Source organism: Thrips palmi, unplaced genomic scaffold (genome assembly GCF_012932325.1).
Source record: "Thrips palmi isolate BJ-2018 unplaced genomic scaffold, TpBJ-2018v1 HiC_scaffold_3, whole genome shotgun sequence".
Classification (NCBI taxonomy): Eukaryota; Metazoa; Arthropoda; class Insecta; order Thysanoptera; family Thripidae; genus Thrips; species Thrips palmi.
Window position 1 is genome coordinate 3,219,771 of NW_023144630.1, and position 24,479 is coordinate 3,244,249.

The 24,479-nt window shown below is 57.2% G+C and overlaps 2 protein-coding genes across 2 annotated transcripts; one reads left to right on the forward strand and one right to left on the reverse strand.

The window, feature by feature from the left end:
• Positions 1 to 1,142: 1,142 nt before the first annotated feature.
• On the forward strand, positions 1,143 to 10,607 carry LOC117648459. The gene is made up of 4 exons (XM_034390964.1): positions 1,143 to 1,257; positions 7,219 to 7,629; positions 10,176 to 10,261; positions 10,560 to 10,607. Exons 1-2 carry the CDS (start codon positions 1,225 to 1,227, stop codon positions 7,615 to 7,617), a joined length of 432 nt encoding a protein of 143 aa, XP_034246855.1. The 5' UTR covers positions 1,143 to 1,224; the 3' UTR covers positions 7,618 to 7,629; positions 10,176 to 10,261; positions 10,560 to 10,607.
• A 3,029-nt stretch (positions 10,608 to 13,636) lies between these two features.
• LOC117648408 (paired box pox-neuro protein) lies at positions 13,637 to 22,937 on the reverse strand. The gene is made up of 4 exons (XM_034390915.1): positions 22,902 to 22,937; positions 19,698 to 19,918; positions 16,613 to 16,651; positions 13,637 to 13,972 (listed from the first exon to the last, which is right to left on the reverse strand). Exons 1-4 carry the CDS (start codon positions 22,912 to 22,914, stop codon positions 13,637 to 13,639), a joined length of 609 nt encoding a protein of 202 aa, XP_034246806.1. The 5' UTR covers positions 22,915 to 22,937.
• Between the last annotated feature and the right edge of the window lie 1,542 nt (positions 22,938 to 24,479).

A 24,479-nucleotide genomic window follows, 5' to 3' on the forward strand; every position in this document is an offset into this window, starting at 1 on the left:
TCCTGCTTCTTCTTCGCCTTCTTCTCCTCCTCCTTCTTCTCCTCCTTCTCTTTCTGCCTGATTAAAGACAGCCAGGTGTGGTGGAAAACGCCGCGGTGACCGGGAGTCGAACCCGGTCACGACTCGTTCCCAATGCTGACGCGTGATTGACGGTGTAGTCGATGGATCATGTCCGATGTCACTGCGCCGTCGCCCAGAGAAAATGTGCGAAAATGTGCAAAAATGTGCGAAAATGCTGCCAATTTGGGGCCCGATGAGTGAACCGTCTCGGCGCGAGACGAGAAGGTTGGAACAAAACACCGACTCATCGACGCCGCGCCAAAAAACGAAAGAAAAAAAAAACGTCTGACATTGAAACGGCTGAGGGCTGTCTGGGAGCGTCTGGAGAGGAACGGGATTGCCTTTATTTTATTTATTTTTTTTTTAAATTAAAAAAGGCGCGAAAAGGGAAACAGTGCGCGAGGTGCGTGTCGACTGCTGCCAATGCCACGCCCCGCGTCACTAAGCGTGTGCGTGCGAGGGGGCGGGACTAGGCGAGGGCCACATTTTGGCGAAAACGGTAACGCCTGACCCTGGCACGGCACGAGCAAGAGAGAGAGAGAGAGAGAGAGAGAGAGAGAGAGAGAGAGAGAGTCAGGGGCATCGCGCGTGCACATCAACATCCTCTCTATCGCAAGTCGAGCGCGGGGATGCGTCCGAGGGCCGCGTGTTGGCGAACACTCAGTCTTCCAGTGTCGAGGCAACAAAGCCCAGCCACTGGAAGTGCATGCACTTGCAGTGGCCGACATGAAGGAGAAAAGCATAGACATAGTGTGGCGGCGTACCCCGCTCCCGCGTCGAGGTCTCTGTGACCGCGCTCCGGGCACGCTTGGGGCCGCTGGCCGCCCGTCGCCGACGGTGTGCCGACGGGGTGCCGACGGGCTGCTGACCCGGAGCACGCCGGGGGACAACTTCGAGCACGTCATCGTGACCGTCATGGGCCGCGTCCGCCGGCCAGGCGGCTGATACGAGTTAGTGCGGCTGACGTGCGAGTCTGTGTGCGCGCGCGGTGGGCGGGGCGGGGCGCGGCGGGGCGGGGCGGGGGGCCTCGCCGGCTGGCCGCATGGAGCGCGGCGCTGGCTCGCCTCGCCTTCAGTCCACCGAGCGTGGCCTGGCCGAACGCATCGCACAGGCTATCACCGAGTGACTTAGTTCTATGTGCCCGTGCTGCCCACGACTGCCGCCATGGGGATTAGGATTACCTTCTTAGCGCTCTGCGTAAGTCTGCCCATCACCCATTCATCACCCATTCATTCATCATGCACATGCATTCATTCCGAGGCACATTCATCCATTACACCATGCCACCACGTGTCACAAAATTCATCACGTTTACTCCTAAATTGAGCCAGCTTTAAAAGTTCATAAGATATTATTTTTCCCGGAAAAAAAATTACCCCTTGCACTTGAAAAAAAATTTTAAGTGCAAGGGGAAAAATGTGATTTATCTGATTCTTTGTGAATGACAGATTTTGAGAATCGTCCCGTTTCAAACATAGGCCATGAAGTTTCATTCATTCATTCATCAATTATTGTCATCATAGCTTTAAGTCCAAACTATCTCCAATGCTCTGTGAAATGCCATCAACGATATTGGTCAAAATATAACTCTTTCGTCTTGCATCTTTTCTTGTCGCGCGCGGCCGGGCAGGGACTGGGAGAGCACTGACATTTACATAGACGTTTTTCTGCCAGTGCCGTGTCTTCCCCCTAAGCTCGCCGTGACGCTTCGCTGTGCCAACCGGTCTATGAGTTTTTGACACTCCGGGGCACTACACTTGCGCGCACTGACACACACACACACACACACACACTCATGCTCGCGCACACGCACACACCCACACACGAGCTCGGTCGTGACTCACCCGTGACACCGGCTCAATGAGCTAGCGAAGAAGAAATGCGGCTGGTTTTGGCACCAAAACAACCCGACACCTGAAGGGTTATCCACTCACTGTATGGTACTGCGAGTACTGCTCTGAAGAGTGCTCCGCCAAAGTACGTACGTCTCTATGTTTTTTTTGTTTTTGTTTTCAATTTTTTTTACGCGGACATTGGGACAGTGTAGGCGCTTTGTATCGACAGAGTGGGTACACTGCCCCCGATTCAGCCCGCCGTAAAGGTCTGGATCACTTGCGTGTGCACACCCAAAGCTTATAAATCGAAATGCCGAATGGCTTTATGGCAGGCAAATTAGAAGGCAGGTGCTAGAGGTCACTGGGCTGGACGGGGTGCAAGCACACACTCAGACACACACTCACACACACGAGCGCACGTAAATTCATCCAAGATTCATCTTAACTCATCGGCAATGGGCGAAAAAATCAAAAGTCAAAAGTCATCAAAAGTCACCGACACCACACTGCTGAAAGTGTGCGCGTGTTCTGGTGTGGTATTACTCACGGAAAATTAAGCCTATGTATTGCATGCGGGGCTTTGCTGAAATGAAGTGGATTTCGAAGTTCGTACCTGTGTGTGTGTGTGTGTGTGCATGCGAGTGTGTATTCGAGTGTGTTGGTGCTCACACACTCGCGCACGCGCCGCGGCCAAGCCGTCACTTAGCGCCTGGACGCATCGCCGCCACACTGCAAGGCTCGACCGTGCCGCGGCCGAAACGAATTAGTATTGCCCAAGCACACTTTTATTTTCTCTGGTCGTCGAGACTGTTTAGCCGAAAACTGCAAATCACCGACGGGCAGGGTCAACCATTGTGCATCTCTGTTTATGTGAAGCCGAGGCTCGAGAACCACAACACTGCTGCGACGACGGTCACGTGGTTTGGTCAACTCGTGTTCTTTTTTTGGTGTTGTTGTTTTTATGGTGTCGAGAATCAAGGCGAATTTCTCCGAACGACAGCGACGGTCGACCCCATCATTCAGTAGCCAATCTTCCTAACGAACAGGTTCCCCGCGTCGCCGTCTTTTTCTAGTGGAGCAGCGGCGCGTCCTTGTCGCTCCTGGACTCTTTCCATCAGATTCGACTGCCAGCCAGCTGCAGCCAGCCAGGCGCCGCTTGGCCGCCGGCACGGAGCAGAAGGACAAAACCGTACTTTGTACGGAATGGTACAGAAATTGACGGAGGCAGGAGAAAGACACGCCGACTTGCCCCAAATGAACCCAGACAGGGTACGGAAAAAAGGTACGGAACGCCGAGTGCGACAGTACGGACGGCCCAGGCAAATATGACCAGACATGTCCGACTCGTAACGTGGACAGACACCTAAACCACCGGCGCATCGTCCTCCGAGCGTCCCCCTCCCCTCCTCCCCTGAGACGCGCTGGGCCGCTGGGCAGCGCTGGTGCCTAACCTTGACCAGGGCTGACCGCTGCTCCCCCCCCCCCTCCCTCTTTCTCTCGCCCCGCGGCCGCTACTCCCGCACTTGCGCTCTGGTGCCGCAACGCCTCCCGTTGCCCCACCCTTTCACCTGCTGCATAGCTCTTGGCGCCTGCCAAGGAACGGATAGGCAACCCGCCAAGGAGCCATCCACCCGTGGTGCCTAACCTGCGTTACCATTACCATTGCGGGCTAGACCACAACTTAACCTGCAGGTCTGCCTCCCTCGCACTCATGGGGCGCCCCGTCTAGAGACCGAACGACGGAACAGAACGGCGGCCAAAATTCTAGCCGCGTTTTGAGCTCCAGAGTCGCTAAATGGGACTCGAACGAACGTGTGACCCCACCAATGGATTGCTCTCCGAACGAGGAATCCATTGGTGGGGTCACACGCTATATTGCGAAGTAGTTTAATTTCCAAACACCATGTTAAATCGTATACCATTTTTTTGTGTTGCCTGAAATGCTTGGCGTGTTTCGGCGAGTGTAGTACACGCGGGATGGAAGGTTTGGAACAAGCGACATCATAACGAGAATGGCTGTTGCTTGTCGTGTGACGCCTCAGGTGACAGTCCGCGACATGAGCTATTGTCTGTTCATGCACGCGTTGCCTCACGGGGCAGGGCGGCAGGGCCCCGCAGGGGGAAGGGGGCACTAGGACAAGGATAATGAGGATGGAAAGCAAACTTGACAAAAGGAGTTTCTTCCTGTGGAATTCGGCTGCCGAAATGAAGGAAAGTTGGCAGCGTTTGCTCGCCTGCATGGTGGAACACAGACCGGCCGCCGGACGGGCGACTGGTTCCAGGCCACACTGCAAGCGAGCCACTCTTGTGCGAAAAGACAGTGATTTTGCTGGGGCCGTATCGGCTTGCTAGATCTCCAAACAGTGTGCGTGCAACAAGTCTTCTTTCCCCGGCCGGAGGCCCGCCCGTCCGGAGCCAAGAGCCGCCAGGCTGCCAGGCTGCCAGGGCCCGTCGGGCAGATAGCCCAGGTGGAAGGCGGTTGCGCAACTTGCCCTTGCTCCTTGAGAGTCCGGTGCGAGTCGGGTGCGTCCGATCCGGTCCGGCCGAGGGCCCTGCCCGCTGCCAGCCTCGTCTGGGCGGCGCGCCCGCCAAAGGGCCGCCAAGGGCGTGGAGGCCGGGGCCATGGACCGCCGCCCCGGCAGGGCTGGCAGGGCCGCAGCCAGAAGACCCGCGCTGCGCTGGCGGCCAAAACTCTAGACGCGTTTTGAGCTCCAGAGTCGCTGAACAGGACTCGAACCGAACGTGTGACCCCACCAATGGATTCCTCGTTCGGAGAGCAGTCCATTGGTGGGGTCACACGTTCGGTTCGAGTCCCATTTAGATACTCTGGAGCTCAAAACGCGTCTAGGATTTCGGCCGCCTCCACTGGTCCTCTGGCAAATCCGCTGTGCGGGGCACTGACGGCGTGCTTGCTCTCGCACCCAAGCAGGGCGGTTCCCTCGCGGTTCCCGCCTCCACCGTGAGAAGCTAGAAGCAGGTTGCATTTCGCCGGGCGAGAATGTGCCTGAGATGCGACCTTGAGACAGAAAACGCGTATAAAACGAAAAGGAAACTGGTGCAGGGCGTCAACACACGAACGCAAACACCTAGACGGACAGACACGCATACTCGCGCGCGCCATGTGGAATGGAGGGGAGTGAAGAGTCGGAGTTTAATTACGTATTAGGCAACGCAATGAATGCACTCGGGGATGAATAGGACGTACGTGTGTGTGTGTGCATATACACTGCAAATTCAAATAATGCCTTGCTATCTGAGCCGATCTGAGCGCAGCGCAGCATGTCGTGTGTTGGTGCGCTTGGCCTTTTAGTTTTTAGCGCGCCTTTCGAGCGCCGAGATAGTTTATTCACTGGACGAGAGCGAAAGTGAGCAAGCGAGACGGCGGGACGGTGAAAGACAGAGAAAGACAGAGCTGGCCCCGGCGGCCTCGCGGCCCGCGTCGCGAACCGGTCCACCGTGCAGCTGCACCGGCCTGGACTCGCCTGGACTCGCCTGGAGTCCAGAGTCATGTCCAGTGACTGTATTCCAGTCCAGTCGGCTCAGCAGTGTCGCCCTTAGTGCAGGCCAATCGCCGTGGGGCAACGCTCGCGCCGTCAAGGTGACGTGCCTGCGTTCGAATACCGGCCGTAACCTATTTTTTTTTCACCCAGTTTTTTTCCTTGTTCTGCTATTTTATTGGGAATTTTGTTATCTGGAATCCCCCTACACCCCAAAACAACAATCGTTTCTTCATCCGAGATAATTTTCCTTTCCATGTAATTTTCTTGGAACAGTCAAGTAATTACACTTGTTGCGCTTAGAAATGGAAATTAGTTTCGATGCACGGGCGCGGCGAAATTCGAGTTGAATCGCGCTGTTTCGACAGCGCGTTCACAGTGCAGCTGCACGGTGCTGCCAACTGCGCCGAACGAACGACATAATGCCTGACACTCTCCGGCGACCGAGTGCAAACGTTTTACCGCAGAGAGAGCTTTTCCACACAGCGGGCGTTTAATTTTTCGATGGCGTCAGAGGCTGTAACACTGCGCCCTCAGTTAATAAATTAATGCATTAAAAATATGCTCACTTCGAAAAACATTTTTAAGGGGGGGGGTGTCTCCTTACTCGAATGGATTAATTTTAAAGGAACTAATCCTCAAAACTAAAACAATGCAATGTTGCCTGTGAGGTCTGACACTGTTAGGATTGCCCAGATGACGCGACTCTCGGGTCCCCGTTGACGCAGCAGGTGCTGGACTGTCCTTTCGGGGATTGGCAACGGGAATGATGCCCGTTGGCCAAGGCAGCTTTTACAGCACCGCTGTATGCAAATGCCAGCGCCAATCAGAGAGCGCACAATGCCATCAGGTGGCATCGGGTGCCGCGGAGCACGCCGAGCAAGCGGAGCCATCAGGCGGACCTTTGGAGAACACTGTTGGAAACACAGTCAAACGGGGACGCTGTCACTCCATCAAATCAGTCAAATGGTTTCATTCTGTCTCTGTCCCGCCGCGGTGCGAGAGAGACAGGGCGACGAAGCAGGTCCCTCGCACGGCTCTGCCAGGCTCTGCCGACTTGAACTTGAAACGCGTTTGTTTACCCCTGGCGTTGCGCCATTTCACCGTGTTGTGGTCCGGCGAAGGTCCGGTGGTGCGGCCGGCGGCGCAGCCGAGCAGCCCGGCGGCCAGGCGCAGCCGCTACTGTACCCGCACCCGGTATAGCCCGTCCGCGGCCGGCCCGACAGGACAGGCCCGGCCCCCTCCAAGGGGCGCGCCGGTGGCGCTGGGCAGGCTTGGCGGCGACGCGCTGTACCTCAAGGTCCTCGACGCCCGGGTCAATGCTAACGTGCTGGCGGGGCGGGGCGGGGCGGCTGTCCTTTCTGCACTCGCCGGCCGAAATGCAGCGGCTGGCGTTTGGCGCCCCCCCCCCACCTCGGCATACATTATAGGCACGCGGCCCCAGTGACACAGTCACGCACACACACGCAGGGCCGAGCCTAGATGCTGAGATTGCCTATCGCCGTGTCGACAGCAGACAAAGTATACCTTGAAGCTGCCGCTCTGCCGCGTCTGGCGGCGAGAATTCGGCGTTGGGTAAAAAGTCGTGACAGGTCCGAGCGTGGATCCTCGGGTTCAAGTACCGGCGGCAGCCGGCAACTCAAAAATACCGGTGGAGGCGGCAAAAACTCCAGAAGCGTTTTGAGATCCAGAGTCGCTAAATGGGGCTCGAACCGAACGTGTGACCCCACCAATGGACTGCTCTCCGAACGAGGAATCCATTGGTGGGGTCACACGTTCGGTTCGAGGTAGAGCAGAAGGAATCATCTGCTTGCTTTTGTCGACAGGTGCTGGCGTGGGCGTCGGTGGGCCGGGCGTCCCCCGCCCCGCGCGGCATCCTCTACACGCTGCTGCGCGACAACGTGGCCGGCGCGCCGGTGGTGCACGAGAAGCAGCAGTGGTCCTTCGACCCGGACGTGGGGCTGCGGCGCCGCGACGAGTTCCAGCGCATGCACGGCTACCGCGCCTACAACCTGGTGGAGCAGGCCGGGCTGGGCGAGGACGGCCGCATGGAGGAGCGGCGCCAGCAGCAGGCGTACCGAGACTCGTTCCCGGTGCCGCCCGAGCGCGACTGGCAGCCCGGACAGCCCCAGCCGCCCCTGCGCAGTTCCAGGAGCCCCGGCCGCGCCGCCGGCACGCGCACCCTGCGCAGCCCGCGCTTCGGACTCCTCGGGATGCTGCTCTAGAGCTCTAGTCAGGTGCGTCTGCGTCCACCAGCCAACACTCTGGACGCGTTTTGAGCTCCAGAGTCGCTAATGGGACTCGAACCGAGCGTGTGACCCCACCAATGGATTCCTCGTTCGGAGAGCAATCCATTGGTGGGGTCACACGTTCGGTTCGAGTCCCATTTAGCGACTCTGGAGCTCAAAACGCGTCCGGGGTTTTGACCGCCCCCACCGGTCTTCTGGCCCACTGTGCTAGGGAAGTCCCCCGCGCGCCATGCGGGGCTACAAGTTTGGCGGACGCGTTGCGACAAGGGTCGCGCAGCACTTGCCGTTTTTGCAGTGCACTGTGCCGGAACAGGACACGGCACGGCACGGCACGGCACGGCGCGCGGGGTGACGGAAGGGCAGAACCCATTGTTTGCTTCTTGTCGCACGACGCGTGCTTGTCGGTTACGTTTGAGTGGCGTGCCGGGACGTCCTGGCTGGCTCTGTGTATGTATGTGTGTGCGTGTGCGCGTGCGGGAATGTGTGAGCACCGCGCATAGACCCCCGGCCTTCAATTGCGCCACTCTTCGAAGGGCAGAATAATAAGACTGTTTTGGCAGTGCCCTAGCTAGGCGCGAAGACAGTCGGACAGTCGTCGGAGTGACGGACGGGCGCAGAAACCGGCTGGACCGCGATGGATTTGTGACGCTGATGTGGCGATTATCCAGCCCGCCCCGTCAACCCTGGGCCTGGACCGCTGCAACCCCCCTCCCCTCCCCCACCCCGGCCAGCTAGTCTGTCTCCGTCACACTGTCAGCGGAGGGATCCCTCCGTGGGGGACAGCGAGACAACGGCGTGCGTGCGTCAAGTCACGCTCGCGCCTGGGAGCGCCGTGAGGGTAGGCAGCCCATCTGACGGCCGCGCCCGACTGGCTGGCTGCCCCGAGGCGTGACTGGCACACTGGCACGGTGACTCGTCTCTCGCTGGCTGGGCGATATGGAGATCCGGTTCCGGTCGGCACCACTGACCGCGACCTTGGGGAACGGGCTGCGTATTTCCCTGCAGCGGTTACGTCCAAGGCGGCGCAGTGGGCCAGAAGACCGGTGCAGGCGGCCAAAACTCTAGACGCGTTTTGAGCTCCAGAGTCGCTAAGCAGGACCCGAACCGAACGTGTGACCCCACCAATGGATTCCTCGTTCGGAGAGCAATCCATTGGTGGGGCCACACGTCCGATTCGAGGCCCGTTCGGCGACTCTAGAGCTCTAGGTGGCGTTTCGGAGCTTCGCTTCGACTCTTCTTTAGAGTCGCCTTTGGAACAAAGGGAGTGACCGTGAGGAGCGGCCAGTGTGTCCCCCTTACCCACTTTCATTGGCCGTACCTAGAGGCGCGGGCCGGGCCGGGCCGGGGTGGGTGGTGGCGGGGTGCTTCGGCACGGCTTGGCTCGGTGTCATGGCACGTCTCACAGTGCATCAGAGGGGGGAGAGAAGAGAAGGGGGCTTTTCGAACGCCTGGCTCGCCTGCCTCTTTCTTTCTTCCTTTTTTGTTTTTCTTGGGGCAACAGTGCGGGGTGCTTATGCATATTTGCAAGGTGGGCACACGTCGCGGAGGTGCGTGGCGCGAGTCGGCCGAGGGAAGCCCACACCGCTATCCTTGGCGGGCAGAACACTAGACGAACCTGGTGTTTACCTGCAAAGCTCGGCCTGGAGGAGAAAGGGAAACACCGTTTTCAAATTAACGGGACGCCGGGCACTCCACTGTTTGTTGTCGCCGACAAAAAGAAACACTTCTCTCCGGACCCGGTAAGAAAAAGATAACACGCCCGCGTTTCTGTCCATCCCGTCCTTTCAGTTGTCACAGTTGCCTGTGTGTGTGTGTGTGTGTGTCGGTGTGAATGTGAGCATCAGGGCAATCCAAATCCGAACCACAGGCCTATTGTGACAACGCTCCGCGTATCCTACAGACATCATTAGTGCTCTCTTAAGGTCCTTGATCCCCATCTTCCTCAGTCAGTCAGTCTGTCTGTCTGTCTGTCTGTCTGTCTGTCTGTCTGTCTCTCCGACTACCCGTCTGTCCGCCCGCGAGCTAGTGTGTCAGTCCGTCTGTGGAACGCAATCCGCGATGCACCTTGCTTGAGACTTTCTCTCCGCTCTGAAACCGAAAGTGAATCTGGGGAGGGATGGGCGAGAGAGGGGGAGGGGAGAGGGGGGGAGGGGGAGGGGGAGAGGGGGGAGTGGAGGGGGAGGGGGAGTAGGTGCAATGAATGGTCGGTCACGCACGCCATCGGTCGGCCAGTCTTCGCCCGTCGGTGCCAGAGTGAGGTGCACGAGTACATGCGCGTGCGTGTGTGAGAGAGAGAGAGAGAGAGAAAGAAAGAAAGGGCGCCATGGTCTCCAAAGTCACGATGCTCGTGGTCCTGGTGAGTTGCCGAATGTTTCGAGGACACCGGGGTCGGAACTTCGCTTTATATTTTGAACTTGCCTTTGTCTTCTGAGTCGGCAGGCTGGGGTTGGCAACCCTTTCGACACTAGTGCATCGTAGCATCGTCGTGTTGCAACACTCTTGACTGCATTTCTAACGCGGCTTTGGTGTTGCAGGTGGTGGCGGCGTTGGTGTGCCTCGCCCCGGCCAGCGAGGCGACCATCCCGCAACCCCGAGCGCCCAACTTCCAGTATTTTGAAAGGTGCGTACAAAGCCGCTGCACAGTGGGCCAGAAGACCGGCGGCCAAAACTCTAAACGCGTTTTGAGCTCCAGAGTCGTCAAATGGGTCTCGAGCAGAACGTGTGACCCCACTAATGGATTCCTCGTTCGGAGAGCGATCCATTGGTGGGGTCACACGTTCGGTTCGAGTCCTATTTTGCGAGCTCAAAACGCGCCTAGAGTTTTGTCCGCCGCTTTGTCTTCCGGCCCACTGTTGGCACTCCTGGCAGTGTGCATCCCCTACATTTGGCGGGCCGGTGTTGGCCTGCTGGTGTTGCAGGCCGCAGTACCGGTACCCGTACTACGACGCGGCGGGCCGGGGCCGCCTCCTGTACGGCTACGGCGGCAACGAACTCTACCAGTACCGCACCTACAGCCCCCTGGAGGGCATCCACTGATGCAACCGAGCCCCGCCCCGCCCCGCCCGGCCCGGCCGGAACGCCGACGTTGGAACCAGCCCGTCGGGCGACACCGACCGCGTGCGGGTGAACGTCAGTGTAGCAACTCGCCCTCCAGAAATGCCAAAGCCTACCTCATCACGTAGCGAACGACCGAAACTTCTTCGGCAACTTTCCGCTTTAGCAAAGGGGTGTAAGTCTTTTTCGGGGTTACAGAGAAAGCGAAGGTTTTTTAAAATCTAAATATTTCTTTACTCTTTGTGGGCACTGTGAATTATTCAAGACCAACGAGATTTACAGAAAAGGCCCGCTCTAGAATGTTTCGTTACCCTGAAGAATTCAGAACTGATGGAATGGCCCTATTAGTTAGATTAATCAATTTGCGCACCAATTCGCCATGATCATGTCTGCTCATTATTTTTCATCAACCGAAAAATGTCATTGTCATTCAAATCAAAATCGTTTAGCAATGTAAGGACTTTGCCTGAATGGCATCTGTAGGTTTTAGTTATGAATTTGAAAATGTGATATATGTAATGTGAGAAAGTTTATGTTAAGCTTTCTTTGATGTAACTTATGTGAAATTCAAACGTCATGCCTGAATGTCCATATTAAAACTAGTCTAAAAAGTTTTGAGTTACTCCTTCCTTCCTGGTCCGTGGGATTGAAATGAAAGAAACCAAGACGAGAAACAAGTTCGTTTTAATGCCATAACATTAAAGCAAATAATAACTAAAAATGAATAATGATAATATCACATAAGTTCGTGAACGAAACAATATCTCCGAGGTCGTGCCAAGGAAAGTCAAAAGACCGCATTAACCAGTAAATGAGTATTGCAAGCGTTCATTGTTTGGTATGGCAAGTACTTGCAAAAAAAAAGTCAACAATGCGTGATTGCAGCAGTTGTAAACAAAAGTAAATAAATAGCAATAAATAAACACAAATTAAATCTAAACGGCAACGAGTTGCTCGGAACATAATAGCATCAACACAAGGGCAGAATCACTATTGGTAGAGTTTTGTTAGAGACACCTCCGGAAAATTGGCGCAAGTTACATGAGGTAGCTGCTAAGACGTGCGCCGCTCAGACGGCCGGCACGGCGGCCAGGGGCGCCGCGGGTGCCGCCGGCGACGCGGGCGGTCGTCGAGGAGTCCGCGGCCGCGGGATGGCCAGGACGACGCCGGCGCCGCACGACGGCTCGGGTGACGGCGCCGACGCCTCCGAGAAGGCCGAGGACGGCGAGTGGCAGAAGCTGGGGCTGGCGCTGGGTGCGGCGGGGGCGGTGCCCGCCTGCACCGGGGGCGGCCCTGGGGGCGGCGGGCAGCACGTCGTCAGCGCCAGCGCGGCCAGGGCCACGGGGCTGCGGCGGGGCGCGGCGTCCCGGTCGGGCCTCTTCAGGAGCTCCTCGATGGAGTACGGGTTCTTCTTCTTGGCGGCGTGGGGCGTCGCTGGCGGCGGCGTCGGGCACGGCGACGGTGACCGGCAGCGCTTCTCGCCACCGTGGCTCTGGAAAGCAAACAGTCAGTCATCACCACTGAGCGGCGATACTCCGGGCGCTGACGATACTCCCGGCTCGTCGGGCGTGGCGTGGCGGGGTATCGCCGCACGGCGAGCATCCCGTGGGATCGTCGACACCTTGCCGCCCTGCCGCCTAAACGCGGATGCGGTGCGCGGCGTCACAGCGCGGCGTCACAGCACCACGCTCGACCACGCCATGGAAGCCGCGCAGTGCTCCGCCGCTCCGCCACGGCGCGCGCTCTATCTGATCCACGCCCTGCACCCCGTGATCGAGCGATTCGGCGGGTGTATACCGTTTGTCGACCTTTTTTTCGACGGCCTGCCCGATTCTCTCCCCACCCCTGTGCGCCAAAAAGGGCTCGCGCGAAGGGCTCTGGATCCACCCTAGCTCCAGGTGCCAAAATTTGAACAAGTGCCATCTTTTTTTGGTGTTTTTTGTTTTTATGAGCGTTCTACGGCAGTGACATCGGCGTGCCGAAGCGATTTTCACAGGTGTGTGCGTGCATCTCTTCCCCTTCCCCTTCCCCTGGCCGGCCTGGCCGGCATGGCCACACGCAATGGGGACAGGCAGCCTCAGTAATAATGCATGCTGGGCATGGTCAGGCACTGCAGGGCCATGCCTGGGCCATGCCGCCAGGCTACGCCGTGCCATGTCGGGGCGACGGGGTCGTCATCAGCGGGGTCATTCCGAACCGTGTTCTCTGTCTCTCTCGCACCCAGGGGGCGTCCGGGCGTCCCCTGGGCGTGCGAGAGAGACAGAGCGCTGCCTGGAATCGGCCCTCAGATCAGCCAGATAGCGCGGCCAGCGCGTCTACACCTCGTCGTTGGGTCGACGGTCGAGCCATGCCGACGAACGCCGTGAGGGTGGGCAGCCCAACGTACGCCCCCAGCGGCGCGGCCCCAAAGTTGAGGCGCCGGACTTGAACGGATCGCCATAAAAACGTGGAACTCGTTTCGGCGGGACACTTATTGAGAGAGTCGTCTTCGTCGCTCTGTCTCTGCCGCACTCGCGGGGCGTCACGGTGCGAGAGCGACAGAGCGACGGAAGGGGTAAAGGTCAAGCTCACCGCGGCGTCGGTCCTGTCGGCCCTGTCCATGGAATCGTCGTCGCTGACGGCCGCGTGCTGGTGCTGGCCGTGCTGGCCGTGCTGCTGCAGGTGCGCGTGCTGGAGTTGCTGCTGCAGCAGCTGCTGGTGCAGCGAGGGGAACAGGGCGTTGTACGGGTGGTGCGGCGGCGGCGCGCACAGCAGCAGCCCCGACCACGCCCCCGCCGCCACCGCCTGCTGCTGCAGCGCCGCCAGCACGTCCCGTCCCGGCGGCCCGGGGCTTCCGCGCGAGCCTGCGGGGACGAAATCGCGGGTTCAAATACCAGCACTCGGACCGAACGTGTGACCCCACCAATGGATTCCTCTTTCGGAGAGCAGTCCATTGGTGGGGTCACACGTTCGGTTCGAGTCGCTGAATGCGGAGCTCTGGAGCTAAATGGAGCTCTGCACGCGTCCGGAGTTTCGGCCGCTCGCAGTGCACCTCCTCGGACTCACTGGCAGGGCTGGCGTGCTGCTGCTGGGCGTGCTGCTGCTGCCGCATGAGGTCCGCGTCGCTCCACGCGCCGCTGTTCCTCAGGATGCGGTTCACCGAGGACACGGAGGGAATGGCGTGAGGCTCGCACACGCGCTGCGTCACCAGCTGGTCGCGGATCTCCCACGCGAACATGCCCGGGTTGTCCTGCTTGTAGCGCAGGATCTTCTTCACCACGGTGGGGGTCGCCACCTGCTGCAGGGACACACGGAGGAGGCGGCCATCAGTACGGGCGGCCAAGACTCTGGACGCGTTTTGAGCTCCAGAGTCGCTAAACGGGGCTCGAACCGAACGAGTGACCCCACCGATGGATTCCTCGTTCGGAGTGCAGTCCATTGGTGGGGTCACACGTTCGGTCCCATTTATCGACTCGGGAGCTCAAAACGCATGTAGAATTTTGTCCGCCTCCACCGACCGCAAAGCGAAGGCACTTTCCGTGGAAGAGACGGACACACCTGAACGGTACTTCAAAAGAAAAAGGGGGCGAAAAAAGAAGGAAAAACTGTCACTGCACGGCAACGCGTGACGCGAATCCCCATTGCACCCCTTGCAGTGGCGTGGCAGTGCCGTGGCAGTGGCGTGGCAGTGCCCCGCCGCCTTATCTGATGCCGAGCCCGCATGCCACACGGCACTTTTCTCCGTCTCTCTCGCACCCACGCCCCGCGCAGGCCCCGCGCACGCCCAGCCCTCCGTCTGTCTCTCTCGCTCGCGATGCGTCGCCGCGTCGCCGGCTTCCGGGTGCTAATTACGACCCCGTCTGGCTGACCTAATTTGTCCTTACCCCTCTTTTATTAATAATCTTGTTTTATTTTGTGTTGTTGTTGTTCTTTTCGAGACGCACGCGCGGGTCGCGCCGTGTCGCCTACTCGACTGTGGCTCTCGTTTGTAACGGTTCTCGGCTCGCGCGCCGGAAAAAGCATTTGATCGTTTCGAGACAGTTTTCCGGGTTTCCAGGGCTTTTCGAGGATAGTTTGAATGGAAGTGACTGCTACGAGTCCGGCTTGTGCGCGGCCTGGCCCTGTCACTTTACGACCGTGTGTGCCGGCTGCCCTGCCCTGCCCCCCGTGGGGCCCTGGAGGCCCTGCAGGCCCTGCAAGCCCTGCACGGCCCCGTGGGGCTGCGGCGGCGCCTTTGAGCACGTCGGCCCTCCCGGAGCAGGCCGAGGGGCCGAGAGGCCCCACGGGGGGCTATTAGGGAGTCACGCCTCGCGTTCTGCTAACGCCTGCTAACGCCCCACAGTGGGCCAGAAGGCCGGCGGAAGCGGTCACAACTCCAGACGCGTTTTGAGCTCAGTCGCTCGACAGGACTCGACGCGAACGTGTGACCCTATGAATGGATTCCTCGTTCGGAGAGCAATCCATTGGTGGGGTCACACGTTCGGTTCGAGTCCTGTTTAGCGACTGTGGAGCTCAAAACGCGTCTGGAGTTTTGGCCGCCGCCTCTCGCTGTGCGGCGCTCTGCAGAAACGGACAGCAAACAGACGTGAAGCTCGCTCGGCCGCCATGACGACGTTATGGAATGAGAGACAGAGGCCGTTACTGCGTTACCGCTTCACGCTGAGCCAGGCCATGAGGCTGTACAGTGGCGTGGCCGGCCCGGCCCTGTGATGCTGTGCCGACAGTGTGCCGACAAGCGCCAACCGGCAGCCCTCTCTCTCGCACTCACGGCGCGCCCCGAGACGGAGCGAGAGAGACCGTGCCTGACCGGCCTAACAGCAGTGATTACCGCCAGGCATTAAAGCGAGATGGAGTTATTAGCACCTCTGTGTCGGCCTCCTGGTACTCCTGGTACCCGTCGGGGAGCGCCAGTGGTGGCGCCCTCACGGCCCGCGCGGACGGTGCTGCACTAGTCGTCGGCGAGGGACCCGGGGCGTCCCCCTGACTCACCTCGGCAACCTGGACAACGCCGGGGCGCCGCGGACAGAGCAAGGGGGCCTGCGTTAGCACACATTCCAGAACCAAACCCGTTCTAACGCAAACCCTGAACCCAACCTCGGCCGCAGAAAGATCACAACGCCAACCAAACGCATGTTTTAGAACGGAATTTCGGGACTCCATTTTGGCAGCCTGATTCCAGTGTATCGTTTACGTCGCCCCCACGCGGAAGACCCCAAGAGTGCGAGAGAGACAGAGCGACGAAATCAGTCCGCAGGCGGCCAGGGGCGGCCAGCACCGAGCCCGCCGGGATTCAATCGTGTGCGAAGGCCCACAGGCCCAAAGGCCCGAAGGCAGGGCCGACGATTGAAAGCCATTCAGGGTGAATGGGGCGAGGAGCAGCGCGGGGGTGGGTGCCCTGCCGTGCCATGCCCGGCAGTGGGGATGGTATCAGTTGGGATTAACGCCCACAGCACTGTAGCGATGCCGCGGCAGCGCGGAGGTCACGGCAGTGTGTGTGTGTGTGTGTGTGTGTGTGTGTGTGTGTGTGTGTGTGTGTGTGTGTGTGTGTGTGTGCGCGCGCGCGCGCGCGCGCACGGGGGGAGGGAGGGGGGGCTATTGATCAAGCGCATCCGGCCTATGGCAGCCCATGGCGGCCGGTGGGAGGGGCTTAGCGCGTCGCTGGCTCCGCCCCGCCCCGCCCCGCCCCGCCGCGCCACTGTGGAATGCGTTTGGCGGGAACGCCCTTCCGCCCAGCCCTAGCAGTGCAGGCGTCTCCGCCTCGAGACTCGCGGCGCGGAATGCGTCAGGTTTACAGTGGCACCGTTCAGTTCCATTCAGAAAACGCGTCACTCTTTCGGCTAGCGTCAGCCTGCCTCGGCGCGCATTTTGTCAGTGGTCTCCTTCAACGGCCACAGAGGTCTTAAGTCTAAATTTAAATAACGTGGAGTTTTGAACGTACCCATTTCCAGTCCCCCCGCCGCCTGCCTCGGTCCACATTCTGAAATCACGTAACATTTACATCAAAACACATAGACACTGACGTGCGTTCAAGTCTCCCCGACCGGCGGATGCGGTAGACGCGTTTTGAGCTCCAGAGTCGCTGAATGGGACTCGAACCGAACGTGTGACCCCACCAATGGATTGCTCTCCGAGCGAGGAATCCATTGGTGGGGTCACACGCTCGGTTCGAGTCCCATTCAGCGACTCTGGAGCTCAAAACGCGTCTGGAGTTTTGGCCGCCGGCACGCCTTGCAGGCAGGTGGCCTGAGCGCCGTGCTCCCTGCCTCCTGACAAATGCCCTGATTTCACGGTACCGCGGCTGAAGGCGGCTGAAGGCGGCTGAAGGCGACCCTGATACCCTCTCGGCCCCCTGCTGACCCCTAACGACACTCGCAGTGAAAGCCCTGAGGGAGCAGGACGATCACACACGGGTACCAACGCCATAAAACAAAGAGTTTTGGGGAAGTTCTTGCTCAAAACAAAGCAATTGATTCACAATTTCTGCCCTCTTGGGGTCGATCTAGCCCCGGCCCTGTTGCGTCTAAAGCCGTTGGGGCTCAACCGCGACGGGGATCACGCCCTGCATGCCGAAAAAACTTGGAAATAGAACGAGATTACTCTCTGTCTCGCCGCTCGATTAGCCTAGTTAGCGGTCCACGCGTGGCCGGGGCGTCATTAAGCCGCCACACTTTTTTCTGGTCTTTTGCTTTTCTTTTTTGGCTGTTATTCATTTTTCTGATCGCGATGCGGACTCCTATAGCTGCGGCCGGTGTGGCTCCGCGAGGTTTCCTAAAGTGTTTCCCCAAAGAGTGCATCGGCGATGCCGTTGGCCAAACCCTCGAAATAATGGCACGCCTAATGCGTGCACTGTGTGTGTGTGTGTGTGTGTGTGTGTGTGTGTGTGTGTGTGTGTGTGTGTGTGTGTGTGTGTGTGTGTGTGTGTGTGTGTGTGTGTGTGTGTGTGTGTGTGTGTGTGTGAGGGGTCACGGGGCGTGGCGGGGCGTGTGCGGCGCGTGGCACGAACAAATTAAAAAGTGTTGCGCTTAGCTGGGCAGGGCGGTGGCGGGGCGGGTCGACCGGCAGCAGGTGTGTCGTCCTCCTAGGCCTGTCCGCACGACCAACACGCGACCGCCACAAGAAGAAGAAGAAGGAGAAGAAGAAGAAGAAGAAGAAGAAGAAGAAGAAGAAGAAGAAGAAGAAGAAGAAGAAGAAGAAGAAGAAGAAGAAGAAGAAGAAGAAGAAGAAGAAGAAGAAGAAGAAGAAGAAGAAGAAGAAGAAGAAGGGTTATGGCGCTGTAAAACTTGGTCCGCGTGTCCATCAGATGGGGCCTTTTACTGTGGGGAAGGGGGTGCTAGGTCACTACTACGCACCACTACAAAAATTGAAAACAAAAACAAAAAAAAATTGTTTGTTGTGTAATGAAGCTGGCGTTATAAACTACTGGAAAACTTGTGCGCCCAACGACAGGCAGGTTCAAGCAGGGGGAACGCCCCGGGTCAGTTCGAACACGACGGGTGCTAACTAATGCGTTGGCGCCGCCCCCGCGCCGCCCCCGGCCGAGGCACCCCTTTCGACATCATTTCGCCTGGATCGACTGCACTGAAAGTGTTTTATGGCGGGCGGCCGGGCGTTGCCGCGCTATTTGCTCAACAGATAGGCCCGGGCCGCCCCGCCCACGCCGCGGCGAGCGCTGGTGAGGTTAGGTTTGCCGCCCACCGAACTCACTCCGCCGGCGGGTGATAAATTAATCGCTTCTTTACACCTGACTGACTCCCGGCACCTCCCGGTCGTAAGCCGACCCCCGTTTATGGTAATGAAGTCGCTGATTGATATTAAATATTCCGCGCGCGTAGTGTGGGTGTGGCCCGTCATGTTTTACAGCGCGCCGACTGCAGTTGGGGTGGCGGCACAAATCTGGAGACGTTACGTACGTACTTTTCAAATATTGAATCAAATACCATGATATCATGGTACCCGATGGTACCGGTACCAATAGATTAATTTTTTAAAAATACAGATCTGAAACCGCGTGTCTTGAGCAGTCCATTTACCGATGACTTAATATTTTCAAATTGACATTCGCTTCCACCTCAGACGTCGATTCACCTAATTAACTTTGGCCACGTGTTATGACAAAGACCTGTCAAATCAACGGCACTTGGACATGATCGCCTTTGGGAAAGAGAGACATTCGGTTTCCGTGTCGACAAGCTCGGCATGTTCGGCACGCGAGGCGGGCGAGACGTCTCGGACGGGACGTCTCAATGAGGGGCAGATGCGGCGGTCAAGGGGCGCCTCCCCCGGCCGGGCCCTCTGAGGGGCCCTCCGAAAGGGGCCGTAAAATACGGCCGAGTTTGCGTGTTGCCGCGAATGCGGTCAGTAAGCAGGTAGTCGGGCCGAGGGCAGCCGAAGGTGCGAAAGCCGGCGCGAAGCCGACACAGCGTGGGCCGAAAATTCCACAGGTGGAGGCGGCCAAAATTCTAGTCTCGTGTTAGGGCTTTAGAGTCGCTTAGCAGGTCTTGAACTGAACGTGTGACCCCACCAATGGATTCCTCGTTCGGAGAGCAATCCATTGGTGGGGTCACACGTCCGGCTCGAGGCCCATTCACCGACTCTGGAGCTCAAAACGCGTCTAGAGTTTCCGCCACCGCCACTCACTCTACAAAAAATGTCCTGTCAACGCCGTTAATTTATTACCAATGTTTGCTGTTATGCAATTCACGGCGTTTGCTGTGAACTAGTTCACGGCGTTCACTGTGATCTCGGTTACAGTGTTCACTGTGATCTGGCCACAGTAAACGCCGTGAATTGGAGCCTGATTTGCAGAACTTCGGTGCTCAGCGGCGTCAAACTCACAGTGTTTACTGGGGACCAGATCACAGTGAACACTGTAACCGAGATCACAGTGAACGCCGTGAACTAGTTCACAGCAAACGCTGTGAATTGACCTACAGTGAAAGCTGGCAATAAATTAACGGCATTTACAGGACATTTTTGGTAGAGTGCTGCCGGTCTTCTGACAAATCCACTGTGTTAGAACGTACCTTGGTCTTGCTGCCGCCGATGGAGCCGGGCCGGATGGAGCCCGTCTCGTAGAAGCGCGTGAGGATCTTGGAGACGCAGCCGTGCGACACGAGGAGCTGCCGCGAGATGTCGCACGGCCGCACGCCCATCAGGGCCAGCTCCACGATGCGGCGACGCACGCAGTCCGGCAGCGGCCGCCCGTTCACGAACACGCCGCCCAGCTGGTTCACGCCGGCCTGGCCTGCAAGCAAACGGGGGGAACTTAGACCTGTCTCCCAAACATATGGGGTTAGGTTAGGTCAGGTTATCTCAGGTTGGGTTAGGTTAGGTTAGGTTAGGTTAGGTTAGGTTAGGTTATGTTGTCTATGGGTCTCTCTCGCACCCCTCGCCCGACAGCCTGTCGGTGGTTCGCGGATACACCTGCTTGTCACACGTGTCGTGTCGCCGGGGATTGAGCAGTCTAAGTCCTTGGTCCTTGGGACAGGAGCGGAACAAGAGGGGACGCCGTGGAAAGCCCCTGGGCGAACTGTGCGTGCGCCTGTGTGTGTGTCCACGAAATCCATACCCCGTGCCCCCGAGCCACGACGCTGTCGGAACCTTTGAGCCCTTGGGTGCCTTCAGACGCCGGCACTTCCATCTGTCTAATTATCACACGCACATTTCGGGGCCTCACTCTCTCTCTCCCTTCTTTTTCTTTGTTTTACCCCGTCAATCATTGGCGGTCATGGTGTCGATACAGTTTGGCGTGCGGTTTGACCGACAGGAACAAAACGACTGCTACTGCTGCACCTAAGGCAGCTGCTACTCCTACTGCTGCTAATGCATCCTACTACTACTGCTGCTGCTCCACTACTACTGCTCCTCCTACTGTGCTGTTGTTGCTCTGCTGCTGCCTACTGCTCCTGCTCCTGCTCCCACTGCTGCTGCCGTACGCGCATGCGCAGGCCCCGGCGGCTTTGACGGACAGGTTTCAAGACAATAAAGCCGCAGCCGTTCGGCCCGATTGAGACATTAACGCCCGCCTACTTGTTGTTGCTTTTCTTGTTGTTTCGTAAAAACAGGTTGCCGTACGTTTGCACGCGATCGGGCGCCCCGTTCCCGCTCCTTTCCCCGATGCATCGGGAAAAGCGTTTCAAACGCCGGAAAGATGAGACTCTGGGACGAGAGGGGCCGGCGGTTGCCCGAAGCCCCGCAAATCACCTCACTACGACCTAAACGCGGCCAAAATTGGGGATTGGGGCTCATGTTTGGGATCAGTGCTGATACACAAGTAGGCGAAACTTCCCACGACGTTCCAGCGTCGACAGGGTTGCCAACCTCAGAAGTTGTCTTGTTGGCAGGCTAAGGTTCGCAACCCTCTCGACACTGCACGGTTTTCCAAAGGAGCTCCCAGGTTATCACACCTTTGGGTACCGCCTCGGGGAACCAGGGATCGTTCTCAGAGAGGAACGAAGTGAGAATTTCAGCCGAAACTTACGCGGCACCTCTGTTTGGGCCTTATTGGAGCACTGTACGCGCGTGGCTCGTTTGTCACCCTCGTTTGGCGCGTTTGGCGCTTGGCGCACGGGGGCAATCCAGTTAACGACCGTGTTTGCTCTCGCACGTTGATTCGAGAGGATCGATGGCAAGGCCTTGATTGCGCGGTGCGTGGCCTCCGCCTCAAAATTGTTCACGATAAAAAAAAAAGAGGAAGAAACTGCTGCGAAAGTTTGCTCTGGTGACGAAGCATCTGCCAATAATGAGGGGAGGCCCAATTATTATTTATTGAGTGTGTACCGGAGGGCGTGGCAACGCAAATAAGCAATCAGGACTCGTGATCAAGATCATCGTGCCAAAATAAAAGAAAATTCAAAGCCAAAAAAAAGTGAATTTTTGGCGTGACTGGAGAAAACTTTGTCAATGTGTTCGAAATATTTATTTTTTTTTTAAAAAAAAAGCTGTTGGGAAAGACTTTTCACGAGTCCCACGTTTCTCCGACAGTGCACTCCGAGCAGTGTCGCCAACGAAAAAAGAACGTAATAAAATTTCCCGAATTACTGCTTATTTTGTGCGGCTGCCGGCGCGGCGGCTTCCATGTGCTGGCCCATCAGTGGACACCGCGCTCCGCACGAACGTCTAGCGTGCCGTAATTTATAACGGTAATTATTGGACTTCGTATGTGTGGTCTGCAGTGCTGCGTGGGCGCGAGGAGTGGAGACGAGTGGCGAGGAAGGGACACAGTCACTTACGTGTCAAAACGGGTAATTGTCATCTGGACTTGCTGAAAAATTGGATCGTCACTGGTTTTTTTTATCAGTCTGACCGGAGTGCCATCACTGGAGAAAGAAATATGCTACGCCAAAATCGACTAAAATTGGTTTCAGTTTTTTTTTTTAATTTTTCGAGAGAGTTTATTGGGCACTCTCATAGTCAAAATGATTAAGAAATTGAATTTTAAAAAAATTTTATGAAATGGGATAACCAACTTGACTTGACCGTACTTTTCATAGTGATATGGTGCGATATGAGCTAAGCCCCGGGCTCGCTGAAATTTTAGCATACGGCACTTGAAAAAAGTCTAAACCGAATGCTACCGAGACGAAAACATGAATGAAAAAGGAGCGAGAAAAAAAAGAGAAGCTGAGGAAAAAAAATCAATCTGCTGCTAATCACCGACAGCGAGTGCATTCGGACTCGGGACGACATCCAGCGACCCAGGTGCAGGGAGGCACCTGCTGCAGGGACCAAACGTCCCAAAAACGCCGAGAGAAAAAAAGACGACGGTGCTCTGCCGGCCCCTCCCGCCCACTGTGCCGGGGCTTCATAAGGTAATTTTATAGCGTAATGAGTCCAATGCTTATCCGGCGGATCTGGCCGGTGGCGGGGCCGTGGTGGGCACGCGTGACTTTGGCGGACCGTTGCAGTTTCGATACGCGGTCGGGAGACGGATTCAGACAGAAGTCGTTTCCACCGCTCTGCCTGACCCCTGTGGCTGCGAGAGACGCAGAGCGAAGAGAAGGACTCTGCTGGGCACGAGCCACGGGGGCGTGGCGGTGTCCAGGCGGTGTCCGGGCTGTGTCATTAGGCCAGTGGCGGTGCAGACGGTGCCAGTGGCATGCCACCCCGGTGGACGATTCGGCGATCGGCGGTGCCAATCATTGGCCCGAATTACAGGCCGCGGCGCACACCTACTCACTCACGGAACTCATTTGTCAGGCTTTTTGTTTTTTCGGTGGAAGACTTACCGGTGTGCGGCATGGTGGCAGCGTCTGTCCGGTGTCCTGCAACGCAAAATTGGGCAGGTAAGCTGACTGTCGCAGGAATGATTTGTACACGAAGGCAAGTTTTCGACAAAGTCCGAGCTGCGCGCCGCCCGTCGTTCATGTCTCCAGCCAGCAGTGCTACGTCCGCAACCGTCCCGTGCGTGTGCTCCAGATTTCTTCTCTTCGGCTATTTCCGGACATCAGTGAAGACATCAAGACTTCAAACAGAAATTATAAACTGTGCGGAGGCATGAATGGAAGTCGGTGAGCCAGGGCCGAAACCAGGTCAATCTTTCCTAAAAGTAAAGTGCGACCTGCCTGGGTTTTTTCTCTGTTTATGCTGTTTAGCCTTTTTTTCTCCCAGCAAACACCCTCAAAATAACAAAAAAACAAAAAAAAGACCACAACTGAAACGTACATTAGGACGAACAGACTTTAATGCGCTTTTTCGGTCGGCACCGCCACCTACACTGCCGCGCGTGTCAAATGACCGTTTTGCTGTTGGTCAACTGCCCCCCCCCCTCTCTTTCTGCCCCGGAGGTTCCCGCGCGCACTTCCCGACCCTCCAATCTAAAACGATGGATGGCACAGAGGTCGTCATCAAGTGCGCGCCGCACCTGTCTCATACCTGTAAACACACCTGTACCGATTTCTCACGCAACCGCCGCCACCCCGCGGCACGCCCTGCCACGCCATGCCGTGCCTAGCCGCGGCCCTATACGTCATCGCGCACCTCTCTGCTTATCAAGCCATCCTTCCATCGACCCACCCGCCCGTTCTAGGTTATGGCTGGACACTTTCAAACTACGCTCATGTTTTTTTTTTCTTGTCGGTCTGACAATGGATGGACAGTCGGATTTTCTAGTGCCTATTGTGTACTCGTGGGGCGTTGCGTAGGGGTGCGAGAGAGGCCAGGCCGACGAAACCACCATATCACTGTGCAGCACCCCTCTAGCGGCCCCCGCAGCCAATAATTGTGGTTGTCTTGTTACGAGGGCGGAGGCAAAGGCACCGCCTCGTTTGCGGTGTGGCGGCGCTTCCGTGAAGGGAGTCCAACAATCTCAAAGGTAGCGCCTTGCTTACGAGTCGTTTCCGCGAGATTTTCTTTTCGTCATTCCTCGAGGAAACGACGGTAATTTTAAATTCTACATTTTTTGTGAATGTCTCTTAAATAAACGTGCAATGCAGTCAATGGATTTCAAACTATGCTTTTCCTTCATTTGCCCCCTTTTTCGCACTCGGATCATTCTTTAAAAAAAAAACTTGTTTTTGACCTTGTGTTTTAACTACTTTTTTTGGACTAGCGTCAAAAACGTTGCCCCCCCGGAATAAACGGTGAAAACGACTTTTCAATTAGCTCCCGAAGCGCGCACATACACACGCATAGCGGTGATTGTGATTTTACCCCTTTTTTTGGGCGTCGTCTGATCCCTTCCTGTCGACGTGTGTGGGTCCTGTTAGTAGTAAGTGACGTCTCACTCCCCCGGATCCCAAAGTCATTTCCCCATTTCCCACAAAAGGGTTGCAAGGCGCTGCTTTTTTGTCGCAAGCAGAAGCGGT

Excerpts from the sequence above, each read along its gene's own strand:
- LOC117648459 (XM_034390964.1), top strand. The coding sequence starts at position 1,225 with ATGGGGATTAGGATTACCTTCTTAGCGCTCTGC. Across the intron at positions 1,258-7,218 it reads TTACCTTCTTAGCGCTCTGC|GTGCTGGCGTGGGCGTCGGT; the intron begins GTAAGTCTGCCC and ends TTTTGTCGACAG.
- LOC117648408 (XM_034390915.1), bottom strand. Across the intron at positions 16,652-19,697 it reads TCGGCGGCAGCAAGACCAAG|AATGTGGACCGAGGCAGGCG; the intron begins GTACGTTCTAAC and ends ACGTGATTTCAG. Across the intron at positions 13,973-16,612 it reads GGCGGGGGGACTGGAAATGG|CAGGTGGCGACCCCCACCGT; the intron begins GTACGTTCAAAA and ends GTGTCCCTGCAG.